This window comes from Arvicanthis niloticus, chromosome 26 (genome assembly GCF_011762505.2).
Source record: "Arvicanthis niloticus isolate mArvNil1 chromosome 26, mArvNil1.pat.X, whole genome shotgun sequence".
Taxonomy (NCBI): domain Eukaryota; kingdom Metazoa; phylum Chordata; class Mammalia; order Rodentia; family Muridae; genus Arvicanthis; species Arvicanthis niloticus.
The window spans coordinates 26,804,793-26,831,011 of NC_133434.1; the positions used below are offsets into that span (position 1 = coordinate 26,804,793).

At 49.9% G+C, this 26,219-nt stretch overlaps 1 protein-coding gene across 5 annotated transcripts in view; it reads right to left on the bottom strand.

Annotated features, from left to right (window-relative positions):
* Positions 1-681: 681 nt before the first annotated feature.
* Anp32a (acidic nuclear phosphoprotein 32 family member A) overlaps positions 682-26,219 on the bottom strand; it is a 37,821-nt gene continuing 12,283 nt past the window's right edge. For all 5 annotated transcript variants that reach the window (XM_076925332.1, XM_076925335.1, XM_076925334.1 and 2 more), the window contains exons 2-7: positions 8,613-8,762; positions 8,302-8,424; positions 5,936-6,128; positions 4,869-4,966; positions 2,156-2,219; positions 682-1,955 (exon numbers count right to left, since the gene is read on the bottom strand). In XM_076925332.1, the coding sequence (XP_076781447.1) occupies positions 1,894-1,955; positions 2,156-2,219; positions 4,869-4,966; positions 5,936-6,128; positions 8,302-8,424; positions 8,613-8,762 (690 nt within the window). In that variant the 3' untranslated portion in view covers positions 682-1,893. The remainder of the gene's footprint in view (positions 1,956-2,155; positions 2,220-4,868; positions 4,967-5,935; positions 6,129-8,301; positions 8,425-8,612; positions 8,763-26,219) is intronic.

Consider the following 26,219-nt stretch of genomic DNA (forward strand, 5'->3'; position numbering starts at 1 on the left):
CCAACTTCTGACTCCCCAAAGTTGCCCTGCCAACACACAGACACACAGGCACACACACTGTAAATAAATTTTTTAAAAATTTAAGTGTGAATTCTTATGAGAAGGGTGATGCAGGAGAAACTGGAAATGAACCCAACAATCTACCTATTTGGTTACAATGAATCCAATCAGAACCCAGCCATGGGATTAGCAGGGAACCCACCCGAGCACTTCAGAAAATCCCAAGAACAGAGAGAGACCCAGGACCACAAGTAAAAAAGTAATCCAATAAATACCAGCTGTTAAGTCTAGGGTTTGTTAAATAATGTTTTATACGTTCCTGAGTTTAAGCATACATTCTTTTACAATACAAAAAAAAAAAATCAAAAATATTCAAAGATATTTTAAAAAAAGCAAGAGCTATTTGTCAGTCTGCCTCTTGGGTGACTTATTTATTTATAAGTATTGTACCCTTTTCTCTTCCTCCCCCCCATTTAAAAAAAAAATGTCGCCTTTAAGTAGAACATATCCCACCCAGGCTTGCTTTACAAACAAAAAGTCTCCAACCTCGGCGTAAGGTTATTTACTCTGTAAGAAAGATGTTTAGCGGGTGACATAACAAGACTCCCCTTCAGGGCCAGCAGTTGATCCTAGGACAATCAATGGCTTGTAAGGACTCAAAAGAAGCCATCTCCCAAAAAATTGTATAAAAAAGATTTATTGAAATTTATCAATGACAAACAGACATAAAACTCAAAGTTTGGCTCTTTCTCAAGGGTGGGAGAAAAATGAGTTTCAGTTGTTCTGTACAAATGAGACGCAGGGTAGGAAATAGCACGTCACTTCTAAAGCAATCTGGAAGAGGGATGCTGAAGGCACACAGCATTCACTAGGAGAAACCTGTGGCCACTTCAGAGTCCCACCAGGTAAGAAAATACAACTCTGCATTCCTTTTCCGTGCTCTGATGGAGAAGGGTGGAGAAGGAAAACAAACAGAACAAAAACCCAGAGGACACACAGGGAGCCTCCAGAGCTTAGATTTGTAAAAAGGCTCTCAGCTGGAGCGCCCCAGACAGAGTCCTCCTGTCATTTCTGCAAAACAAATTGCTCCAATATTTTACAGAACCAGATAGAACAGGGTTTTTTTTTGTTTGTTTGTTTTTTTTTGTTTTGTTTTTTTAAAGAAGTTAAAACATGAAGGTTCACCTCTTCCCCATTTTACATGTATCTCCTAAGCCTGCCTTTTGCTTTTTGTTGGTTGTTGTTTTGTTTTTTGCTTTCCTCTTTTTGGCTCTCAGGATCGAAGCCCCAGAGTAACAAGAGTTCTCTTTGCAAAACGCAAAGCCCACTGCCATCTGTGGAGGGGGAAAAGGGATGAGTGATGGGGACTGTCCCCAAACCAGTGCCAAAATACGCCTTTCAGTTGCTATTTACAAACCAGGGTGCTGGGTGCCTCTGGCAGGGACCACACGAACTGAACCAGAACAGGAGTTAGTGAAGAAGACAGGGGCTGGGATTCAGTGGCTCTCGGGCTGAGGCCAGCCACAGCCTCCTGATCAACTCTGGGGATGTGGGATATACCAGAAAATGTTAGAGACCTCCACGCCATCCTCTCCAGAGAGTAAGAACAAACACTTGCTTGGTGTGTACTAAGCTATTGCATTTATGGGGTCAAAACCAGACACAAGGAAAAAGGAGGGGGGAAAATTAAGTATGGCAGTAAAAATAGTATTTTATTCCTCCCCTCCCACCCCCACCCCCGGCAACCCCCAGTACACTTTTCCCCTCTCATTCCCACAGCAACGCTACAATCAGAAAAAAATAAGTTTCGGGGGGCAGGAATAGGAGGGGGAGGGGAGATGGGTAAAAACAGTCAAATCACAACAGGAATTTCCCCAAACAGGTTCATTCCCCTTAGTCATCCTCTTCACCCTCATCGTCCGGTTCTCGTTTTCGCTTCTGACTCCCTTCTTCTTCTGTAAAAAACATTGAGAGAAAGGGATGATTACCAGGCAGCCATCTTTCAGGCAGCCCTGCCCCCACCGGGAACCAGAGCACATCTAGGAAGCATGGGCACCCCCCCCTCCCATTGTCTGGCCCTTAAAGCCCAAGCAAGACAATGCTAGAGTTAAAGGGGTCAGGCTGTCATCTGGAGAGAGCACGAAAGCTGACATACCACCAGCTTCTTCTTCGTCTTCCTCATCATCCACTTCTCCATCATTGTAACCTTCTTCATCCTCCTAGGGGCAAAGACAGACGGCAGGGCATTGGAACTGACCCTACTGGGTCTGGGGAGGCAGCTCACAGTTCCACCAACCCAAGCTCCACCCAGCACCCATGTAAAGGCTGGCTGGGCCCAGCAGCACCTTGGAGACACAGACAGGTGGAACCCTGGAGCTCACCAGAAGCTAGTTTAGCCAAATCAGTGAGCTCCGGGTTCAACAAGAGACCCTGGCTCAAAATATAAGGCAGAGAGGAACTGAGAAACACAACGGACACTGACTTCTGGCCTCCACACATGGTGCACGCACACACAAACATGTGTACACACGCAAGTACATACACTACACCCACATACATAACATGAGTTAGAGAAAAGAAAGATGTCCCTGCCTAGGAAGGCCTTGCATCCCATCTCAGAGCTCACAATGAGGCCTGCAGCTCAGGGTGAACACACAGTAGGCCTCCTTACTGTTTTGTATCAAGGAACCACTTGAGTCAGAAGACTTTCAATATGTGCCCTAAGACATTTCCCACATCAAGTAAGATATTGGGGGTTACCTTGGGTGTGGGGTAGTTTTGGATTGCCCCATGTTAGAAACACTGGATGTGACGTCCCTAGAAAAAAATGCCACTTGCCAGTGTGCAGGCTCTTAGACCAAGCTCCCTAAGCAATGCCCTGTCATTGAAAGTAGGCCATCCACTGGGCAGTGGTGGTGAATGCCTTTAATCCCAGCACTTGAGAGGCAGAGGCAGGTGGATTTCTGAGTTCGAGACCAGCCTGGTCTACAGAGTGAGTTCTAGGACAGCCAGGGCTACACAGAGAAACCCTGTCTCAAAAAACAAAAAACAACAACAACAAAAAAGAAAGTAGGCCATCCTTTCTTGCATCTGTCTCAATATGGTTTTAGCTTCAAGGAAAGACCCCAGTTTCAGCAAATCCAGAATCAAGTGGACAAGCCTAGCTCTCCTCTCCTGGGCCCTTCCCTCAGCCAAGCCTAGGCAGCTGAAGGGGTGGGGGTGCAGGGGATAGATTCAAGGGCCCTTGGCGACCTTACTTTCAACTTGCTTGGGATTCAGCCAGGCCTGTGGCTTCATCCTTTCATCCTAGGGTCCTTGTTCTTGGTCTTTCCCAGGGTTCCATACTGGTAGCCTCTCTGTACCTGAAGGCCTGGTTTCTATGGTTTCTAAGGCACGCAGCAGCTCACTGTTTCTAAGAACGGTTGAAGTAAATTTGCTTTTATATTGTTGAATAGTTCTCTCTCTAGTCTGTTTGCTAAGACAGACTGTGTGTGTGTATGTATGTGTGTGTGTGTGTGTGTGTGTGTGTAAGAGCTCTTTCACTGGTAACTGGTAAAGGCCAGATGGCCAACAAGATTACAGAAAAACAGAACAAATCCACATGTGGGGCTTATGACAGCAGGCAGGAATGGTATGAGGGGCAGTCCACCAGCCAGTATGTCCCATTACCTATTCCTCAAGGAAAGAGGTTCCCTCCTGCAAGTATCCCAAGGGTGGGGCTGGCAGCCTGAACCCAGAAGACAGAAAAACCACAGAAACAGATGGGAACCTGGCTTTTCTGCTGGCATCTACCCTTCTGAGCCCTGGGCTAGGAAGGCCCAGGAAACCTGCTCCAGGTGGTGTGTGTGGTGGTTGGACTTATGTACTACAAGCATGGAGGCGGAAAAATCAGAAGGAGGGACTATGGTGTGAGTACCGCGCACATGTACCTGAAGGCACCTGTTCACGAGTGTATACTGCAAACCTTCCTGGTGTACCAGTTAGTAGTGGCAAGAAGATTCATCATTCTAAACAACTCATGAAAAATTACTGTGCTATGACCCTGAGCATCCAAACTCAAATCCTAACACACAAGGAACAAGGAGGAAGGACACTCCTTGTGTGGACACTCGAGACTCCTGGCTGCTGTACCTGGGCACCACTAGCCCCCCCACCAGACCCCTTCTGTCAATGTGTTACTCTCAATAACCCAGTGAGAGAGGTGACACGGTTCCTACTTCACAGATGACAAGAAACCCAAGAAATCTGTCCAAATGCACACAGCTCAGGCCAGGGCTGGAACCAGCTATTACAGAAGTAAGTAGGAGCTGGGGAGTGGTGGCACACGCCTTTAATCCCAACACTCTGGGAGACAGAGGCAGGTGGGTCTCTATGAGGTTGAAGCCAGTCTGGTCTACAGAGTAAGTTCTAAGACAGCTAGAACTACACAAAGAAAAGCTGTCTCAAAACAAAAACAAAGAACAAAAAACCAACAAAACAAAAGGTAGGGGCTGGCGAGCAGGCTTAGTGAGGTAAGGCTACCAAGCCTGGCAACCTGAGTCCGATCCAGGAATCACACAGTGAAAGAACAGAACTGACTCCCAAAAGTTGTCCTCTGACCTCCTCAAAGACAGGCCCCCCTAAAAGCACATTGAGCCTGCTCCCAGCATCCCTTCCCCTACTCTGAAACAACTTCGTCAGAACATCAGCTGATGCCTGTGCAACAAAGTCTGTACCATAAAAGTTTTGGAAATGGACCCCTTTCCTTTCCCTGCCAGTGGGCAGGGGACAGACAACCAAGGCTGCTTCCTGGGTGGCTGTGACTGATCATGAGGTGCCGGCCAGGTCAGAGGTGGGGTTGACACAGGAGCCCAGCCCCGTCTCCTTACCTCCTCCTCTCCACTCACATCCTCTTCCTCCCCTTCTTCCTCCTCATCCTCTTCCTCTTCATCTTCCACTAGCTGGGCATACTCATCATACTCCTCTTCTGTGGGGGATGGGCAGCAAGAAGACAACACGGACTGAGATGGCTGGGGATCCATGTCTGCCCTACCCCCACCAAAGCTCAGAGCCCAACTGCTCTTATGCACACAGCACACGACCAAACACACAAAAGGTGACTCAGGTTATAAGCCTTCCTCCAAGTCAGATATGTGGAAGATCCTATGTGTGAGTAAGGCCACAGACATGGAGGTTTGAACAGAAGCTCTGGGGGCCCAGGGAAGCAGAGAGGGCAAATCAGCACAACTAATCCCTCTTCAGAGAAATGCCTTGTTCAGGGCCACAGGTGGCCTGTGTAGTGGAGCAACTGGCCAGGGTCTTGGAGGACTGGCCCCGGGCTGTACCACAGACCCCTGCCACACATCACAGTACCACACTGTCCAATCTTTTGGGCAAAGGATCTCCACCAAGGCTGACAGAATATATGAACATATACGAACATCTCATAGAAGACCCCAGACCAACAAGGACAACAGAATCTTATGTCTGCACTGACTGGTACTATCTGAGTGCTTCTTTGGGCTATAAAGCCCCACAGGGTGCCAACTGCAAGGAACCAGCAGAGACAATGGGATGGGGTAGGGAGGAGGGGCCCTTAGCCTTTCCTTCCCTCCCAAGGGATCTGGCATTCACTATAGCCCCCAACTTTCCTGGGGAAGGGCCCGATGCTGGCCAGTAGTCCTGCATGCTGCAACCACCAGGGGGCGCCACAGACTCTTCAGCTGAAGACCCTGGTCTCCCAGATGGAAACAAGGTCCTGGGGAGCCCGTCCCTACAACTGGCCTCTCCTCCTCCCAAGTCTGGGATCACACTATAGAGATATACACAGTGTCCCTCCCTGGGGACTTGAAGCCACCAGTCCCATTTCCCTCTACCGCTTTGCAAACAAACGGCAGATAGCTTGCCAGCTTGTTCAGAGTGAGCACTGCATCCCAGGGTCCCCATCCCCACCTACCATCCTCATCTTCCTCATCGTCATCTTCCACATAGCCCTCAACATCAGAGTCAGGGGCCTCCTTGTTGTCCCTGTCATAGCCATCAAGGTACATGACCTGGGGCAGGAGCTTGAACACGTTTTCTCGGTAGGCATTCAGGTTGGTCACCTCACAGTTGAACAGGTCTAGGCTCTTGAGATTCTCCAACTTCTTCTGCAAGAGGAGAAAGGTAGTCAACAGTGAGGGTGACTGTGGGGAGAGGGAAAATGCCCTAGGAAAGGCAGCAGGGACAGCCCAAGATTTCCGAGAGAAGGAATGTCTGCATCCATAGTGTGTATGCATTCATGGTGTGTGTACACGTGTGCATGCACACTCACTTGTAGAAGTTAGATGTTGGGCAGTGGTGGCGCACGCCTTTAATCTCAGTACTTGGCAGGCAGAGGCAGGCAGATTTCTGAGTTTGAGGCCAGCCTGGTCTACAGAGTGAGTTCCAGGACAGCCAGGGTTATACAGAGAAACCCTGTCTCAAAAAAAAAAAAAAAAAGTCCTGAGAAGAAGTTAGATGTCAACTCTGTTTATCTTTCTCTTTATCTGTTTATTTTTCTTTTATTCACACACACACGTGTGTGTGTGTATGTATGTATGTACGTACGTATGTATGTATGTATGGAACTCATCATTTTGGTTAGACTGCTGGCCCAGCCCCTGAAACCCATATGAGGACAATATCCTAGCACTGGGGGTCCAGGGGTGCATTGCCAATTCCAGCTGTTACTTGGGCTCTGAGGATTTGAACTCATATCTTCATGTCTGCACAGTAAGGGCTTTATTAAGAAAATGGAGGCCCAGGAAGTGAGGGGGCACACAGCTAACAAGAAATGCAGCTGAATCCTGACCTCTCACCTCATTCAAGGACCCATCATACACTGAGTCCCTGTTGCCATGGGGACCAGGTCAAACTAGGAAGAGTAGACCCCTCAGAGTCAGTCTTGATCCTCTACTACTTTTGTATATAGACCAGGTGACTCTTAGTGGAGGGGCCAAAGGCAAAGGACATCTGAGCTCTGGTCTGTGTGAGGCAGCTCAGCACCTTCACAACCCAAAACAGGTTCCAACCCTGGGAGGAGAGAGGACACCATATCAATAACCAGGACAGGAAGCCACATGAACACAGGTGACCTGCATGCTCCCCCGTGGTGACCCTGCCACACTGCCTCAGGAAGACCTTACAGAATCAGGTATATACACACTCCTGACACAAGTGAGCCCCACACTGCCTCGGGAAGACCTTACAGAATCAGGTGTATACACACTCCTGACACAAGTGAGCCCCACACTGCCTCGGGAAGACCTTACAGAATCAAGGTATATACACACTCCTGACACAAGTGAGCCAGGACTTTAAAGAGGTTTCCTTTTGTAACAAAATGATGATGTCAGGGCTTCCAAGCAGATGACAGACAGTAGCTCTGCCTTCACCTAGGTCAGTGGGAGAGCTAGAAAGAACTTCCTGTGGTCCTGTGCCTTATTAGCAAGACAGACAGACAGACAGACAGACAGGCAAAGCCTGAGTTTGAAAAAGCTTGCTGTTATGGCCACCTGATGCCATGACCTCAGAGTGTCCAGAGACTGATGAGTGCTCTGTGGACTCGGACCAGCCACTTTTGCCGCGTCCCTGGCCCTTCCTCAAGTCAAGCTTTGCGACTTTTCTCTATCTTTAAAGGATGTCTTTTTGTCACATCTTCAGGCCGTTTCCTTAAAAACCAAAAGCAAAGCTGCACCCGGGATGTTGGGATGCTGGGATGTTGGGATGCTGGTCGTAGAGACTGTCATTCTGACTAAAAGCTCCCTTTCTAAGTGGAAAAGGAGTAAAGCAAGAACCAGAAGTGTCATCCATCCGGTCTCTGAGGCCCTGGTCACCAATAGAGATACTCTTCTCTCTGTATGCAAATGAAGGCCTACATAGGGCTCCCACCAGGCACAGCCTCAGACTCCAGGGATACCGTGTCTGTGCTGGCACTAACCCCTAACCCACTAGCCTAACGCTTGGAAGAAGTGATGGTCGATCTACCTCGAGTCAGCTTACTAGATTTGCTCCTCTCTCCTCAAAGGGTGGCAAGCCAGTCAGGCTATGAGCCCAGACATACCACAACCCAGGCTGAAGGGCACACACCAGACCAGGCTCCATTCCCTGCCCCACGCTGGGTGCCCATTCTGGCCAGGTGACCTTGGTCCAACTGAATTCTCCATGGACTAAGCAGAAATAGTACCCATGCTATCTCACAGCACAGGATGAGAGTCAAAGAAAACAGTGATAAATAAATATAACTGTGAAAATTGGGCTCCCCACTGCCCCCAAGGAAAGGGGAGGACCCTAGGGACTTACCAGCGGCTCTATTGTGCTGAGATCTTTTATTTTGTTGCCACTTAAATTTAGATGCTTAAGGTTCGGACATTTCTCTGCCAATACTTCCAGGTCCCCTGAGATTCTGTTTTCACTTAATTCAAGCTGTATGAGGCAGGAAGGGAAAGTGCATTTAACACCAACCTCAGAGTCATTCTCCCCAGACATCAGGAAGGGAACATCCCCAGGGACCATGCCAGCAGGTTGCAGCAAGCACCTGGTCTTGCCCTTAATTATGCTCCCGGAACACAAAGCACCCCCACCCGGAGCCTCCCAGCTCCTAGGCTGTTTACCTTCTTGAGTTTGTTTAACTTTGGTAAGTTCGAAATGGAGGTGAGGCCTACGTTGATTGTACTTAGGAATTCCAGTTCTTCAAACTCATCCGTGAGGCCTTTAATTTTGCCTTCAATTGACTTACAGTTATCCAGGACCAGCTCTTTCACCTGAAAAGGGAAGGTGGGTGTGTGAGTGGACATGGGGAAGGGGTCAGAGAGGTGCCCTAACCCCAGTGTCCCAGCTATTGCCTTATTCAGATCAGAACTGCCTTGGAGCAAGCAAGCCTTTGATGACCAGCCTACCATCTTTCCACCATCAACAAGACCCAGAGCATAACCAGAGCATCATCAACACAGAGCATAACCAGGACGCTTTGCTGTTACCAAGGCGCGCACGCCTGCATGTGTGTGTGTGTATATATCCCTGCTACATAGTCTTTCTTCAACCCCAGTATACAATGAAAACCACAGTCCCCACTGCCTACAGGCATCAGGCAGAATGATGGTGGCACTTGGTATCCCGGCCTACAAATGCCCAGGCCAGCCGGGCAGTGGTGGTGCACGCCTTTAATCCCAGCACTTGGGAGGCAGAGAAACCCTGTCTCGAAAAACAAAACAAACAAACAAACAAACAAAAAACCAAAAAAAAAAAAAAAAAAAAAGAGAGAAAAACCTAAAAAACAAAACAAATGCCCAGACCAGATGCCCACTGGAGGAAAGCTACTGACTTCCCATGTTCCGCCCCCACCTTGTGGTCCTGGTCCTCTCTCCCCACCCCTGTCCCATCTCCCCACCCCCACCCCCAATGATCATGGCTTGCACACAGCACACTCATTCACGCTTGCTCACCCTCCTTCCTTGGGCCTCAGCCTGTCACCGAGGCCTGGCCCTCATCACTGTAGGAGCAGTATTGCAGAGAACCCTCTTCCACATCCTCGTGCTTAGACAGTACTGCCCAGCAGATGGTCCCACCAGAAAGAAAATACTTGGTGCTGTCCAAGAACAGAGTCACAAGCCTCGGGAAGCCCTCAACACTTGGTGTTATTTTAATCTTAGGTATACAGAGATAAGAGGCACGGTTACTGGACCACATGGTTCATGGATGCGTTCCTTGGTCCCTGCCTTGTAGATGAAGAGAAAACCTGTACTCCGAAGATAGCCCATGCTGAAACATGAGGGTCTCTACCTACTCCCTCTCGAAAGACAGGGAGGAAAGGTGGTGGGAGGTATTTCTCTGTTTATGACAGAGACAGTAAAAGTCACTCTTGTGAGGAGATTCCAAACCAAACTCACTGCAGAGGCAGTTGCTGGCTCGGGTGAACACAGCAAATGGATAATAGGTCAGGGGAAAGCCAGTGGGTCTCAGAAAAGTCACAAACAACTGTAGGAATTGGCAGGTAGACCAAGGACTCCTGGGCAAGCCAGGTGCTTGTGAGGCCCAGTCTCTTTCTTGGTGACATCGGGAACCTTACTGTGCTGTGGAATTGAGGGTTGAGCCGAGGGACTCAGACACGCTAGGCAAGCACCGTTTACTTTATTTCACTTTTTTTTTTCCCATCCCTTTTTATTTGGCACAGGCTTTCTCGGAGTTGCCTAAGTTGGACCTGAACTTCCCTTATACATAGCTTTAAAGGCCTTCAATTTGTAATCCTGACTCACTTCTTGGGATTAGAGATCTGTGGCCCCAGGATTGGCTGAAGGCAGACTAAACAGAGGAGACTGACCCCTCCAGATGGCACTTGTCCTCAGCCTCAGAACCAGCTTCCACCCTGTAGCCTCTGGGAAACATCAAAAAATGCTGACTGGATGTGCTGCACCCCCCATCCATGGGACTCACCACAGGCCCACATGGCTCACAGAGTTGTCACTGTCCCCCTCCCTGAACACCTTGCACAAATAGCCCACAAGCCAGTCCCCAGCCATGACTGCACCTTTCCTCTAAGAGGACCTTCTCTAGAGATTCCTCTGGTCTTCCAGCAACTGCTTGTATTCAGTCACTCTGCAGGGAAAGTACAACAGGGTCTACTCCAGGCTAATGGGCAGGGCAGGGCAGGGCAGGGCAGGGCAGGGCAGGGCAGGGCAGGGCAGGGCAGGGCAGGGCAGGGCAGGGCAGGGCAGGGGCTACAGGCACCAGGGTCTCAGAGCCCTGCCTTCTTTCTTCCCTGTGGAGACAGTGAGTGCTCCATGCAGTACAGCCTAGCAGGGTTTCACAGTTCTACCTGAAGGAAAGAAAGCCAGGAACATCACCTTCCTCCCTGAATCACAAGCTCCAAGCCTCTGCCCTGGCCATGCTCCATCTTCTCGATGGATCTAAGAGGCCACGGGCCCAGGTCCAGCCACTCACTGGTTAGAGCAAAAGAATGACGCTCTTGGAACCCTCCACCCTAAAGCAGAAAACTGCATCGAGAGGAGGCCTGGCCTTGGGCAGCAAGTGAGCGGAGGGAGCGTGGCTGTGGGGCTGAGGGAGATGAGTATGAGGGGTTGGGCTCCTGTGGTCCGGTCTCCTGGTCTCCTTCCTTAGCTGTTTTTCTGGTTTCCAGAGGCAGATCCTCATGTACCCTCAGAGGCTGCAGACATATGTGGTTTTCCTAGAGTGGTCAACGGCCTCCCCCCTCAATGCCATTAGCAAGCATGAGAGGGACCTGGGATGAGGAAAGTAATGCTGGATGGTCAATGGAATTTCTAGGGCAAGTTGTCTCTATGTGGGGGGTGGGTAATGGGAGGGAGGGACGGTCGGCACCTCCCCAATTCCTGCTACCAACAGCTAGCTGATCAGGCCAGTCCCCTTCACCTCCCAGCACCACACCCAAACTGGGAGCCCCTCCTCTCAGGGATAATATGTAAGTCATCACAGCTACTGTTTCTCTCTCTCTCTCTCTCTCTCTCTCTCTCTCTCTCTCTCTCTCTCTCTCTTCTCTGTCTCTGACAGCCTTCCCCTTAACAGACACATCTTAACATTACACACACCCTAGCTACGCCATGGAGGGGGAGTCCTCCATTTCCAGCCACACTCAGAAACACCAGTGAGGACCTGGCTCAGTCGGTAGAGTATTGGGATCTGATCCCCAGCAGCACGGCACGCAAACTCTGTTCAAGGTCACCACTGGCTACACAGCCAAGTATGATGCCCGCCTGGATTATAGGAGAAATTGTCTCAAACAATGAGTAAGAAAAAGAAAGACTTAGCCTGAAGTGCAGGCCCAGCAGGTGGCTGCCTAAGCAAAGTGCAATGCTGGCTACTCAGCATGGCTGACCCTGAAGCATCTGACATTCCAAGGCACAGGTGTGCCTGCCCAGATGTCACTCAACTCCATAAGCCCCCATGGCTGTAATGGCTTCCCTTCAGTCCTTTTCAGTCTCACCAGCTAGGTAAGCATCACATCCACCTCCTCAGTCACCAAGGTGCAGATCTCAATCTGGCCTGGCTCAGGGGGCTATGCACTCCTCCTCCTGTGGGGTATGGGGCTCCAAAGAGCAGGGGCTGTTTCCTCTCCTGGAAAAGTCTGAGGTAGCCTTTCCCAGTCTCCTTGGCTTTTCTGCACCTCCTTCCTGACAATGAGTAAGGGTGTCCTGCACTGTTTAGGAGGGGCCGGGGAATAAACCCAAAGGTTTCAGGACTGTGCAGAAAGCCCAAGCCCTGCAGGCCAAGAAGTGGCTCAAACCGGACAGAGTGGAAAACTCTAGCCATAGTTCCCATGTGAGCCTCTGACCGTCCTCCCTGCCTGTCCTCTCTCCACCCCAACCCCTGCCTGTCTCCCAAGGCCTGCGACTTAGGGGACTCACCCTGCAACTGTTATCATTTCTAACCCACTTCCGCTGTCCTTGGCAGCCTCTTCAGCCCTTCCATGTGAGAACATCCCTTTTGTATCCAAGGAGGGCTGTGCTTAAAAAAAAAAATAGAATAAAGGCCCACTTCCCTTGCCAAGTCCTGAGTGTAAGCGAACTACAAGTTAAAATTAAACTGAAAATTTGTACTTTGGGTTTAGACGACTTGCTGGTTCCACCAGCCCTTAAAACAACAACAACATCCCAATGCACTTAATTACTCTATGGCCCCAGAGACCAGGACTACTCTGCTTACACAGGTTCGTCCAGCCCCAGGCAGGAGGCTATCTTCATTGCCCCAGAGGTCACACCCAGGAGGAGGTGACATTCACACTCTGCAGTCAGTAGGGAGGCACCACACATTCATAAGAAGTCAGCCTGGCCTGGCTCTTGTGTTCGTAAACCTTACCCCGTGACCCCCACCCCAGGCTTGGGTCTGTCTTGTTTCTTACCAGTGAGAGCTGAACTTCATGATAAACACAAACACATTCACTCAACACAAGAACTTGTTTGTTTCAAGGTCCTTACAAATTTCTCAGATGTGACCTTTCTTCTCTCTAACGCTGCAGCCCCAGTCACGGCCGCGCAGTTACTTCAGGCATGTTTGTCTTGAAGGATGTGGTCATGCAACAGCCTGGGCTACTGGTGACCGGTCTCACCATGGATGCAAGACCCCCTAATCTGGGTTGAATGATACCACCTCTGTTCTCTGGAGTCGAAGATTACACCTCCTTAGGAGAAGGGGAGTGACATCAGCTTAACCTATATATAACTACAAACTCTAGCTTCTAAAATCACAATCACAGCTGGTTAATGACCTACTAGCCTTCCCCATCACCTACCCTTGTACCCAAATCTAGTTCAAGATCTCCACCCAGGAAGCCATCCCTGTGGCTGGCTCTAAGAACCCAAGGCTGGGCACCAAGCTCTGAGGCGACAACATGAATCATTTCACTGTGTATTAAATTAAGCATCTGATCCCCCTAGAGGTCAGAGACTGTCCTTCCCCATAATCAGCCTAGAGGGAACGCACGCACAGGACAGCACTGCTTTAGCAAACGTCCCTCTTACAGGGACAATATAAGTACTGGGAATACAAGGAGGTGGGGGTGCAGACAGCCCAGGCATAAGGAGCATAAAAAGTGCACTACAGCAGGTGGAATCGGTGCACACACTCTATCTTTCATGCAAAGGCTTTGGGTGCGTGCCTATGCCAGTCAGGTCCCAGCCCTGACAGAGGATCAGCGGACCCTACCAAACTGCCGCAGCACTCAGCACACATAGCTTCAGTCCTCTCTACGCAGGACGCTCCTGCCGCATTGTTGACTGAAGGGTCACAGAATCCATGGTGAACCGAGATGGGGGTAGAGGAGTAGTCGGCCAGAAAGAGAGATGGTGGCATGCTGGGAAGCCACAGCTAGCTGGTAAACAGCCCCAACAGGCCACAGAGGGGAGATAGAGGCACCCAGAGAGACCAAGGAGAGGTGCTGTCTCGGTCAGGAATGGCTGTAGTTACAACTACAGCCCAGTGCAAAAGGAAACGGTGGGCCCCTTGCTTGATAAAATATGTAGATAAAATATGTTTCCCTAGCATGTACTAAGTCTCCTGTTTGACCCCCCCAATACTACATAAACCGGAAAGAAGGATTACAAGTTCAATACCATCCTCAGCTACACACTGAGTTTGAGACCAGCCTGGGCTATGTGAAACTCGTCTCAAAACAAAATACAAAACGAAGCCTCACATACAAGTCCATGACAGTGACCGCCAACTATGTGTGTAGGTCACATGGCTGTGACGCTGGCTCCGATTAAAATGGACAGCTTGGGTCTATGACAGCCTTTTAAAAACATAATGATCCAGGGCGAAGGACACTTTGACAGCTGCCTCTTACTTTTTCAAAACTTCTATGGCAACTCAGGCTAGGCAGAAGGTGGACTCTAGTCAGACAGACCTGGCTCTAGTCCAAGTTCTTCTCTGGCCCAGCTGTTCTTTTTTTTTTTTTTTTGGTTTGTTTGTTTTTCGAGACAGGGTTTCTCTGTGTAGCCCTGGCTGTCCTGGAACTCACTCTGTAGACCAGGCTGGCCTCGAACTCAGAAATCCACCTGCCTCTGCCTCCCAAGTGCTGGGATTAAAGGCATGCGCCGCCACCACCCAGCGGCCCAGCTGTTCTTAACCTGTGGGTCTTGACCTCTCTGGGGTTGAACGACCCTTCCACAGGGGTCCGCCCAAGACCATCAGAAAACACAGATATTTACAGTACGATTCACAGCAGTAGCAAAATTACAGTTATGAAGTAGCAATGAGAATAATTGATGGTTGGGATCCCCATGTTAAGAAGGGTGGGAACCACTGGTCTCCCTCTTCTCACCTCTCTGGGCTTCCAGTTTCCTCTCAGAATTCTAGTGCCAACGGCCTAGGGCTGGATTAAACACGTAAGAAGCCTAGCCTAGAATTTTGCCAGCTTGAAAAAAAAAATAAAGCTACCCATCATCCCCTTACCTGTGGGCTCTACTGTGGCATCCACGGGAAGATGGTAACACCGCATGGGACTTCCAGCCCTCCAAGCTTTTCCTGCCACGGGCTCCTAGCCCAACATCCCAAGCCTTCCCTCCTGCTCTGGAGCTGTGGAGCACGTTCAAACAAACCCTCTAGGTTCAACCTCTACATCTTGCTCTGCCTGGTTTTCTACACCAACCTCCAGCTATAATTTGTGCTTCCTTTACTGAACAAGAATTGGATAAACATATGCAGTTTGGTTTCAAACTTGTCAGTCCCTGACCAATTTAGGCTCCGGGTTCCAAGCTTCCAACAAAAAGACTCAAATCAAATTGACCCAGTGTTTTTTGGTGCTCCTGGGTTTTAACTAGGTCAGCTTTTAAATGGGCCATCCCCTGCGGCAGATCCCATCCCTGGCTAGAAGGCCAAATTGTGTGAGTCACCGAGGTTTGGAACAGCGATAACAGACATACACTTGCATTCGTTCCTTTTAACGGTAAAATCTACTTACCAACCCGTGTGGTGAAACCTACAGAAGCCAATCAAGCTCCACAAGGAAAGGGACGCAGCTCTGGGGGGAAGGTTGGATATTTTCAAAGTTACAGAGGTCTTACGGAGTACAGGTCAGTGTTTTCCCACCATAACCCACCTCAAGGAATACATTTTAGGAGCTTAGAGAGACGGCTCAGCAGGCAAGCGCACTTGCAGCTTTCGTAGTGCACCAAGGGCAGAGGCTCACAACTGCCTGTAACTCCAGCTGGGGAGGAGAGTGGATCCCCTAGTCTCCCCCAGGGCCTTGAGTACACATTAATTACACATCCACATCAATACAAATAAAACTAAAAGCAAGCAAACAAAACCATTTACTCAGAACGCAGATACTTTTTGTGTGTATAGGTGTGTGTGCGCGTGCGCGCGCGTGTGCATACATACACACACAGTGAAAACTAACACCACACTTAAGATTTAAAAAAAATCTCTAGATGAAATCCTAAGTTTTATTTATGTCTCTGTGAGAGAATGCCACTTGTGTAGGGGAGCCTGCAGGAGACAATCTCTGGGAGGAATTACAGGGGCCTGTGAGGAGCTGGATGTGAGTCCTGAGAACAGAACCCAGGTCCTCTGCAAGAGCGCTACTGCTCTTAACTGCTGAGCCATCTCTCCAGCCCTCTTATTATTTAAATTTTTAAAATGTGGCCCACAGTATGGGCTCAAGTGGGCCAGAGAGATTGATTGTTCAGCAGAAGACCCAGGTGCAGAGGGGCTGGGCAGAGAGAGACCAAGGAACTCTGAGCTGGGTGATTTATTTTTCTTTTCTGCCACACCAAGTCTTCTGTCCTAGGTCAGAATCAGCCCTCCACCTCCATCCCCTAAAGTAAGCTCCCGAGTTCCTGCAGCATCCTGGCAGCCAGGCTTGGGGTGTCCATGCCTCTCAGGGTCTTCCTTAGTCTTAGCCAGGGGCAAGGTCCTTCTCTTTAAAAACAAACAAAACCCTCCCCAAGAATTGAAAGCCTCTCTGGGCCTCGGATTTTTGCTGCTGCGTACAAAGCAGCTCGGCAGGCAGGCGGCGGGGGAGCACGTGGCTCGGGCAGCGGTGACGCCATCCTCATTACTTGGAGGCAGGAGGGCGGGCCGAAGATGATCAGGCAGGCTCATAGGTCCAGTAGGCAGGGCAGGCTGCGACTGCAGCAGCCCGCCAGCCCAGTGACTCGCACTTGTCCCCGGCTCCTCCCCCCTCTCCACGTGCTGTCGGGTGACATCGCCTGTGCTTCGCCACAGAAGGAGTCGGTGCTAGGGACGCTTCCACTCGCTGGAAATGTCCGGTGCTGGCGAGGCTTGTCCAAAAGGACACTTAGCTTCTGCCCCCAGCCTTTGCGTTCCTCTTATCTTTGGTTTTTTAAAGATTAAAATACGTGCCTGTGCACTGTGTGCTGCTCGAAGGGGCCAGAAAAGTTGTCAGATATTTTGAAACGGGTGTTACAAACGCCAGTGAGCCTCAAGTAGATTCTGACCGACCCGGGGTCTTCTACAAGAGCAGCAAGGGCTGTTAACTGCTGAGCCGAACTCCCGCCCCAAGTTGTCCTCCTTTTAAAGCCTCGTTCCTGCCTTCCATTTCAACCAAGCCTTCCTTGGTTGCCTGGCCCTGCCCTGGTCCCACTTTCAGGTAACAGAAAGTTACCAAAGAAGCTGGAAACAGCCAGAGAGCGGCTGTGGGGTCTGACTGCCTGTCAGGAGGGTACAGTGGTGAAAGAGAGATGGGGTGGAGAGAGAAGCGAGGGAGGCCGGAGGTGGTGGCCAAGTGTAACAGGCTCCATTCTCTTAACAGGTGTTCCCTTCCCGCCTTCCCGCCTTCCCTCCTTCCCGTGGGGGCTGGCGTACAGTAAGAGACAGGGCACTAGTAGTCCAGGTAGCCAGAAAAGGGCTGGTTAGTCAAAAGCCACTCACACACTATGCAGCAGATGCTTGGCTTCTGTCCCTGATGTATCTCTAAATTTGCTGTGTCCCCTGGTAGAAGTTGCTGGCCCACTCTGGGCTTCTGCCTCATCCTCCAGGCTACACACTGGGCAGTGGGGCTCGAATAAAGAGCTGAGGTCCTAAAATTCCATGTCCATGAACATCCCCTCAGGCAGGACTCCCTAAAGGAGGCACAGCGACCTTAGACATGGATTCAGCATGCAAAGGTACAAGACGGTTCATTATTCTAGGTAATAGTTAAAATGGATAAACTGGTCAGCTAGGCTCTTTCTGTACACCAAGATTATAAAATTAGTCCCCAGACGCCCAGGTTGTGAGGTTCCAAATGTGGGGGTCTCATCAGTCATCTCAGAGAGCAAGCACCCAGCGGTACCCAAGCCCCTGGTGAGGGGGTGGGAATGGGCAGGAACCCCCTCCACTAACAAGATCCTCCACCCCACTTAACACTGTAATTCCCGAGAAAGCCACAGTGGTTGATATGCTCTTAGAAAAGGCTGCAGTCCCTGTGCAATAGAAAAGCTGGACGCAGAAAGGTTGGGTTGGGGCCACAGATCCAGTGATGTTATGTTGTGGACCATTATTCCTCCCTCGAAACCTTTAATGGGCATGGAGATCAAGTGCAAACCCAAAGCAGGATTTCCAGGCCCACAACCCCACGCCTCCTTCCAAGCTATGCCTCACCAGCATTGCATGTCACAGGAATGCTAACGTCCCCTACCCTACCATTCTCAGGAGCTGGTTCCTGTCTACCAAGGCCCTCTGACAGCCTCTGCACAGGTCTAAAGACTCAGTCCACATTCCCAGGCTCCCTGCACAGAGGGGCTGGCATCAGTGTGTGCTCACTGAGCGGTCACATGAGGAACAAGCCACTCCGGCTGGAGGTGGGCAATTGTTCTAGAGAAGCTTCTAGATGATTTCTGAGGCAAAACATCCCACTAGAGCCACAGTTGGGCAGCCCAGCTGTGCCAGCTGAGGGATGCCAGTGGCAATCAGACGGGAGGTTTAGACCTAGTGATTCTGTGACCACTAGTGGACTCACGGCTGACTGCTAAAGAAAGCTGGGCACATTCCCTGGGGTTTCTACCTTGAGATGTTGACTGCATGATACAAGTGAGATCACTTCTCCAGCTTCACTGTTCAAAGGACTGCGACCATCCGCGACCCCGCCATGACTCATCTCAAAAGGCACAAAGCATTCAGAATCCCGGGCCAGGGCACTGGAGCCCTGGTTTGGACATCTACCCCACTTCCAATTGGCTATGCAAAAAACCAAAACAAACACGCCTGAGGGATGCCGATATAGCTAAGTTGGTAGAATGCTTGTTTATTTAGCACACGTGAGACCCTGGGTTTGATCCCCAGCACCAAACAGACTATGCCTGATGAAGTGTGGTCCCAGCTCTCAGCAGGAGACCAAGAGGTCAAAGCTATCTTCAGTCGCCTAATGAGCTGGAAACCAACCGTTCTATATGCAAAGATCAGAATTAGTCTGTGATGGAAACCTTGGGCTGCTCCCTGTCCTCTCAGCCTAGGCCCCAGATATCCAGGGGGAAACTCCTTGAAGCAAGAGGAAAGTGGGGCAAATAAAAGAACCAGAGAGGGTGGTCCACAGGCTCGGGCTGGGCCACGGCCTCTCTACCAGGCCTCTCAGACCCCAGAAGGCATGGAAACAGACACGAAGTCTAATAACCTCAGAAGAAACCTTGCCCTTGGCTCCCTTCCTGCCACCTTGACCAGACCTGACGAGCAGCCTCCTCAATCACAGGAGCTGAGCAAGTCCTGGTGCCCAGGCACCCAAGCTCCAATGGGGACCGGATGATCTGGGCAGCGACCATGTAGAAGAACCTCACCAATCAGCCACGGCCATGCATTTGAAGCGAGTTCATCAGTTAATCAGTCCCCCTTAGCCTAACAGGATGCACTCAACTTGCCAAGCTGGACAAATCAAATCCTTAATGGTAAAACTCCTAGTGGAAGGGGGAGGGGGAGGAGGGCAGGAAGGAGGGGCAAAAGGAGGAGGAAGGGGAGGGCAATAAGGGGGAAGAAAGGGAGAGGGAGGGGGAAAGGAAGAGGAGGAAGGGAAAAGTAAGCCAAACCAGGCGCTGCAGGTTTCCCTTAGCTCCGCAGGGCCCTTCCTTTCCTCCTCCTGGTCTTGCTATGCAACCTGACCTATACTTAATTATTTTAAAAATAGAATACAGATTGAGTTAGCTGTTGTTCATGGGTCTGTAGCTGCTTTAATTTTGTTTTGTTTCTTGTCAAGACAGGGTTTCTCTGTGTACCACTGGCTGTCCTGGAACTTGCTCTGTAGAGCAGGCTGGACTTGAATTCAGAAATCCATCCACCTGCCTCTGCCTCCCGAGTGCTGGGATTAAAGGCATGCACCACCACAGACTAGCAACTGCTTTAATCTTAAAATGCCGAAGAATAAAATGTTACAACTTTTAGGACTGCTGGGAGGGGCTAGTTGGCTGGACATAGGTGATAACGCTGGGGGATCAGTTTCTGAAAGAGCACCCCACCGCCCTCAATCACAGCAGCCCACAAAGACAAAGCTAAGCTCTTCAGTCTGTGTCAAGTGAAAAAGGCAGGCATGGGCGGGGGTGTGGCTCACCGGTAGAGTGCTTGCCTAGCAGGTACTAACATGCCTTGTATTCAAGCTCTGGTACCAAGGATGGGGGCGGGGAGGGGGGGACTCGGTGTGAAGATGCTCTGTTACCAAACCTAATGACCTGAGCTGGATTTGTGAAGCATACATGTGGAAAGAACCAGCTCCTACAAGTTGTCCTCTGACCTCCACATGGATACTATGACACCCACGTTTGAATACACAACTGTCCAGAAAAATGTAACAAAAACTTAACTACTTGGTGATAGTGTCCCGAACTCCAGCTGCACCTATAAGACCAAACCGTAAATTCCAGAACTTCAAGGGCAGACTGAGAGGAAGAAGACAACCAGGGTGGGAGGGCATCTGAGAACTGGGATGACGGACAGCTGAGGGCATTAGGGGTGTTTAGGCAGGAAAGTGGGAAACCCACGCTAATCAAAACCCTAAACAAGAGTTTTGTATAGAAACTGTGCCGAGCGCCCATTATACAGATGAGTAATATCATATGAAGCCCTGCTAAGCATGTGTTGTGGGTCACTTCTAAAAATGCTGTTGGGTTTTGTTTTCTCTGGGGGGCTCTTAAAAATGGAAGAACAGCTATGGCCAAACGCTAAGTAAGTGGGAAGCAGGCTTGGCCACACTCTGCAGCTGGGTGGCTGTAAGAGGGTGGGGGCGGGAGGCACTGGAGAGATGGCTGGAGTCAGCCTGATGAGCTGAGTTCGGTCCTTGGACCCTACAGGGGAAGGAGCGACCTGACTCAGACAGGCTGCTCTGACTGTTACAGTTGTTCTGTGGCAAGTGTGCAAAAGGACTTTACTGAAGGCTGCCAACGGCCACATTTTCTGGTAGAAGTAGGCCTCTGCCACACAATGGGGACATCCTAGGGAATGCTGCTTTGATTATTAGCACAGGGACATGTGAGATGGAGTCAGTGTATTCTGGCTCTAGGCGTTTCCACTTAAGAATATATTGTTTGTTTGTTGTTTTAAGACAGACTCTCATGTAGGCCCGGCTGCCATAAAGTCTCTACTGCAACTGAAGACCTTTAACTTCTGACCCTCTTGCCTCTGCCACCCAAGTACCAGGAAGCTGGGTGTGTATCCAGGTTACTGTGCTGGAGATGAACCCAAGACTTCGGCATGCTAGGCAAACTCCACAAAATGAGTTCCAACCCCAGGCCAGAACTGTGGCTTTTGAGAGTGCTCACCACTAGAATGGGAAGATCTATCCCCGCAGAGGAACCCAAGGAACCAGGCCAGATACTGGGTAGGAAGGCACTTGGGAGACTGTGCTGTGCTTGGCTTTTCACAAGCGTGCTCCTTACCAAGCAAGGAGCTGCACCCAGAGAACAGAGACAGGGACTCTCTGCCCCAGTCCCCTACTCCTCCTTGTGATTAGCTCTCAGTAAATGTTTGCTGATCAGAAAGGCATCAAAAATAACCTGGGAAATCAAGAATGCTCTAGAGCAGTCTACTGGACCCTTCACATGGCATCAAGAATGCTCTAGAACAGTCTACCGGACCCTTCACATGGCATCAAGAATGCTCTAGAACAGTCTACCGGACCCTTCACATGGCATCAAGAATGCTCTAGAACAGTCTACCGGACCCTTCACATGGCATCAAGAATGCTCTGGAACAGTCTATTGGACCCTTCACTTCACTCAGTTGGGAAAAGACTGCATTACACCGTGGCAATTGGGGATAAGCTCCAGGGGTGGAGACCAGGGCTGACACCTTGGAAGCGGCTCCTTGCTGTGGTGGTATCTCAGTCTTCCTCAAACTTCCCGAGAGCCAGGACAAGCGGACTGTGCTGTGATCCACAATAGAATACCTGGTTCAGAACCCACCTTTTTGTTGTTTGTTTTCCAGGGATGGTGATGATGATGAAGTAGAAATATACTCATCATCCTGGTTTCAGAATCAGACTACGAGAATTCAGCGAACCCTCCTACCTCCAGTCTTCCTGTTGCCCCAGTAACTACTCCACCTATCTATCTCCAAAGTGTGTTTAGAACTTTGGATTCTTATTTTTCTTGCCTTTACCCTCAAACTAACCTACAACACTGCCTTTGGGGGTGGGGTTGTTTTGGGTGGCTTCCCATTTTTAGCTGTAATAAATAACCATGGAATACAATAAGCTGGCACATGTCACTTTGTATCCACTGGCTTAGGAGTAAGTCCTTAAATCAGATCCCACCCTGATTATAGGGTCACAGTCCACAAGGTCCTGCAAACCTAAGGGCCTCATCACTGTTCTGGAAAGATCACTCAGCCTCAATTTATCCCACAAATGCTGGAACTCACTCAACAGGAGATAGGGTGACAGCAGAAACAGTGTCCTTGCCTCCTGACCCAAGGGTATCTAGTCTGGAAGGGGCATGCAAAAAGAGGCCATTACAACACAAAAGTGGGGTCCAGTTTGCCAATCTGACCTCTCCAGGCCAGTCTTCCTATCTCAAAGAACAAGTGGCCCAACCTACACCTCGGGATGTGCTAATAGATCCAAAAGGTAAGTTTACCAAGTACCTAACAACAAGCACCACCCTAAACTCTCCCTAGGCACTTAGTAAAGGTCAAGTAAGCCACCTCTTATCCCAGGAGAGGGCTTAGCTTAACAGAGTAGGGAGGTGTTCTGCATACACGGTTGCCATGACGATTCACAGGGTGCTACTCTGCTCTTGCTCAACAGGCTGCCAATCAGATTCCTGCTCCTGTTTGCAGAGGCAAGCCCTAGGCCCCTAATTACACTTTAGCCTACTTTGATTGGAAAACTATGCATCTTTTCCTATTTTCCAGACGTGGGTCAAAATCTCTGGGTATGTTTCTCATCTGTGAGCACTGACCTTATTATATTAAGTATGTCAGAGCCATGAAGGGAAAGGACTTCCCCTAAGACCCTGCCACATCCAGAGAGCTCCAGGAGAACCCAGATTCATAGTGAGGCAAAGGTGAAGGAAAGGGGGTGGGGGGGATGGACAGACAGACAGACAGACAGACTAGAGGACCTCCAGGTTATTGCCAGAGTGGTTGGCAGGTGTGGGTCAAAGCTAAGGTTTCGTGCACAGCTCTGAAGTTGACCTGGCTGTGCACCCAGGACAGCTCCTCAGCAGCCGTGACCTGGAACAAGCTACCCACTCGAACGTTCAAGCCCCATCCACTCACCTGTTTCCTAGGAAGAATCTTAACTACTTCATAGCAGTTCTGTCCTTTCAGTAAGGTATGTGGCACACAGGCATGGAACAGTAACAAGCAAACAAAAAACAATTTTAAAAGACATTATTTTCCTTCACAGTTTAGAACCAAATCACTAGCCTAGACGGTAGAATAGTATTATGAATCAGCGCTAACAGTAGGAACCAGAACCACCATTCAGACTCTCTCTGGGTAAAATCCAGTGGCCCAGGGTGGTCCACTCTGGCCCTTAAGACAAGCCTGTCAAGTTCTCTCCCCACAAATACCAGTGCAGGGGGCATCAAGAATCCTGCATCAACATGCAGATTACCACAGCAAAGAGTACTGTCCACCCACCTCAAAGCACCTGAACCTCCACCCACCAGAGTAAAGGCAGAAAAGGTCTAGGCAGAAGCCGAGCAGTAATGGGTGTCTTCTGGAGCTGCTGTAACCTCAGAAAGACCAGGGTAGAGCCAGGCAGACGTGGTGGCACATGCCTCTAATCCCAGCACTTAAGCTCATTTGTGAGTTCAAGACCAGCTGTCTATACAGAATGAGTTCCAGGACAGATAGCCAACCAAGGCTACACAGAAAAACCTTGTCTCAAAACAAAACAAAACAAACAAATAAACAAACAAACAAACAAAAAACCAAAAGAGACAGGGAAGAGGGAGAGAGAAGGGTAGGCCAATGGTTACCAAAATGGCTGCCATCTCTATCCAGACAAGAGAAGACCCCAACTTAAAAGTAGTCTTGCATGGAAGGATGGCTGATGTGGTCAGAGTCCATTGCCTTCAACACACTCAGTCACAGCTGAAAAAGGTAAATTAACAAACGCATTTCAGGGGCTGGAGAGATGGCTCCGTGGTTAAGAGCAATGGCTGCTCTTCCAGAGGTCCTGAGTTCAATTCCCAGCAACCATATGGTGGCTCACAACCGTCTGTTGATGGGACCCAATGCCCTCTTCTGGTGTGTCTGGAGACAGCTATAGTGTACTCATATACATACAGTAAATTAATAAATCTAAAAAACATTGTATTTCAGAGTTCCAACCATTCAAGGTCTGAGCCTTAAGAGAGTAAGAAGCTCTTCCATGGCAAGGTTCTGCCTGGGGCTGCCGTGCACAGAGTACTCGCCAGCCAACATAACTTCCCACACTTGTATCAGTTCATTTAAGTCACCCCATCCACAGTCGTCCATGGCATTCCTTCTCTCCTCCCCCTCCTCCTCCTCTCCTTGAATTCTCCTGTCTCAAGTACCCAAGTGATGGAACACATCACCAAACCTGGTCGTGTGTAGCACTGTAGATTGCACCCAGGGTTCTATGCAGGCTAGACAAGCACTCTGCCACTGAGCTACAGCCCAGCTCTCTGGTTTACTTTTTTAATCAACACAGAGTGTCACTAAGTTGCCCAAGTTAGCCTGGAACTCCCTCTAGTCCATCCTGGTCTCAGCCTTGCCATATCCTCTTGCCTTGGCTCTGGTGTCACACGTGTGTCAATCCACATTTATTCTCCTGGGATCTCAGAGTGTTCTTAAAATGTCGCCTTCCCTGAAGCACAGCTTTGTTTTCATGGCACTTAGTGGGGCCTTTGCTGTGGTTTATTAACAGACTGGCCATGAATGGAGGCTGTGTGCTCAGGACAGGTGATGGATGTGCTTGTCTTTTTAACTGTCATATCCAGACAGCCTGCAACATACCCAGCAGACAGCAGGTATTCAATCTCTGTGTGTAGAAAGAAAGAAAGAACGGACCAGTCAAGGCTGGCGTCAGCGGGGGTCAGGGAGGATGATGGGATTCCAAGTCTGCACTGCTGTTTGCCAGCTGGGAAATACCAGGTAAGCTGCAGAAAACTGGTTCATGTCAAATATCCAGCAGTCAAGGGCTGCTTACCACGGGGACATCCATGCCCTAACTCTCATGGAACTAATGCATTCAGAGGATACAAATCTGTGTTCTGGTGCAGTGGCACCTGGCCCCCTCAGAACGGGTTTGACCTGACCAGGGTCTACAGCCACTGGTCAAGCTCAGGGGCAGATGTAAGTATGTCCTGTGCCACTCTTATCAGTGACCACACAGGCCACTAGAGTAGATAGAAAGTTCCTGAATGCTCTCAGAGAGCAAACATATGCCCTGAACCCCAGTACCCTACTCAGCAGCCCAGAGTGTTGCTCCAGAAACTACCCCAGAAGAACAGATACACCGGCATTCACCTAAGACATATACAAGCATGTCTGTAACAGAGCCACAAACTAGATGGTGTTCAGAAGCGGAGCTGCTTGCTATGGCTGCAGGCCAGCCTCTGCAGAAGCTTCCCCAGCCTCTCAGAGCTGGCGAGGGAGACTAGCACACTCACAGCCCGCTATCCCAGGCAATATCCTCACAGCAACGAGAGACACGCAGCAGCAGAAGGTCAGCTCCCAACCCTGCATGTGGATGGGGTTGCTTCTCGAAAGCAGTTGGGCAGACTGAAAAGCATCTCTGTCACCTGTTGCAGCTGTGGGGGAGTCACAATGGACTCCACATAATCTCGTATGCTCTCTGGCACGTGTACAAAGAAACACTGAGCAGGTGAACCAGGGAGAGCAACCAGCACACAGTCCCATGAGACACTGTGGGAATCCACGGGGGACAGACCACACCCTCAAATCTTATATGAGACCTGGGCAGATGCAGAGAGTCCGGGAGAGAATCCTGTGCATGGTGTGAGTCAACGCCTGACTTCCTCAATGGCTCTCCATCAAATTTTCTGAAGCAAGGTCTCTCAATGAACCTGGCGCTCACTGATTGGGCTAAGGCAGCCAGCCGGTGCAGTCAGTAATCCTCTTGTTTCTGCCCAACCCCTAGTACTGGTATATACACTACCATGCACAGCTTACTTGGGCACTGGGAGATCTGGGACCTCATGCTCACTATAGCAGGCACTTCAGCAACTAAGCCATCTCACCAGGCCCACTCTTGGTCATACTCTGGTAGCAGCAGCCTCATGGGACACAGATACACAGACACAAGTGTGATAAGTGAAAGGGGGAGTGTTTAA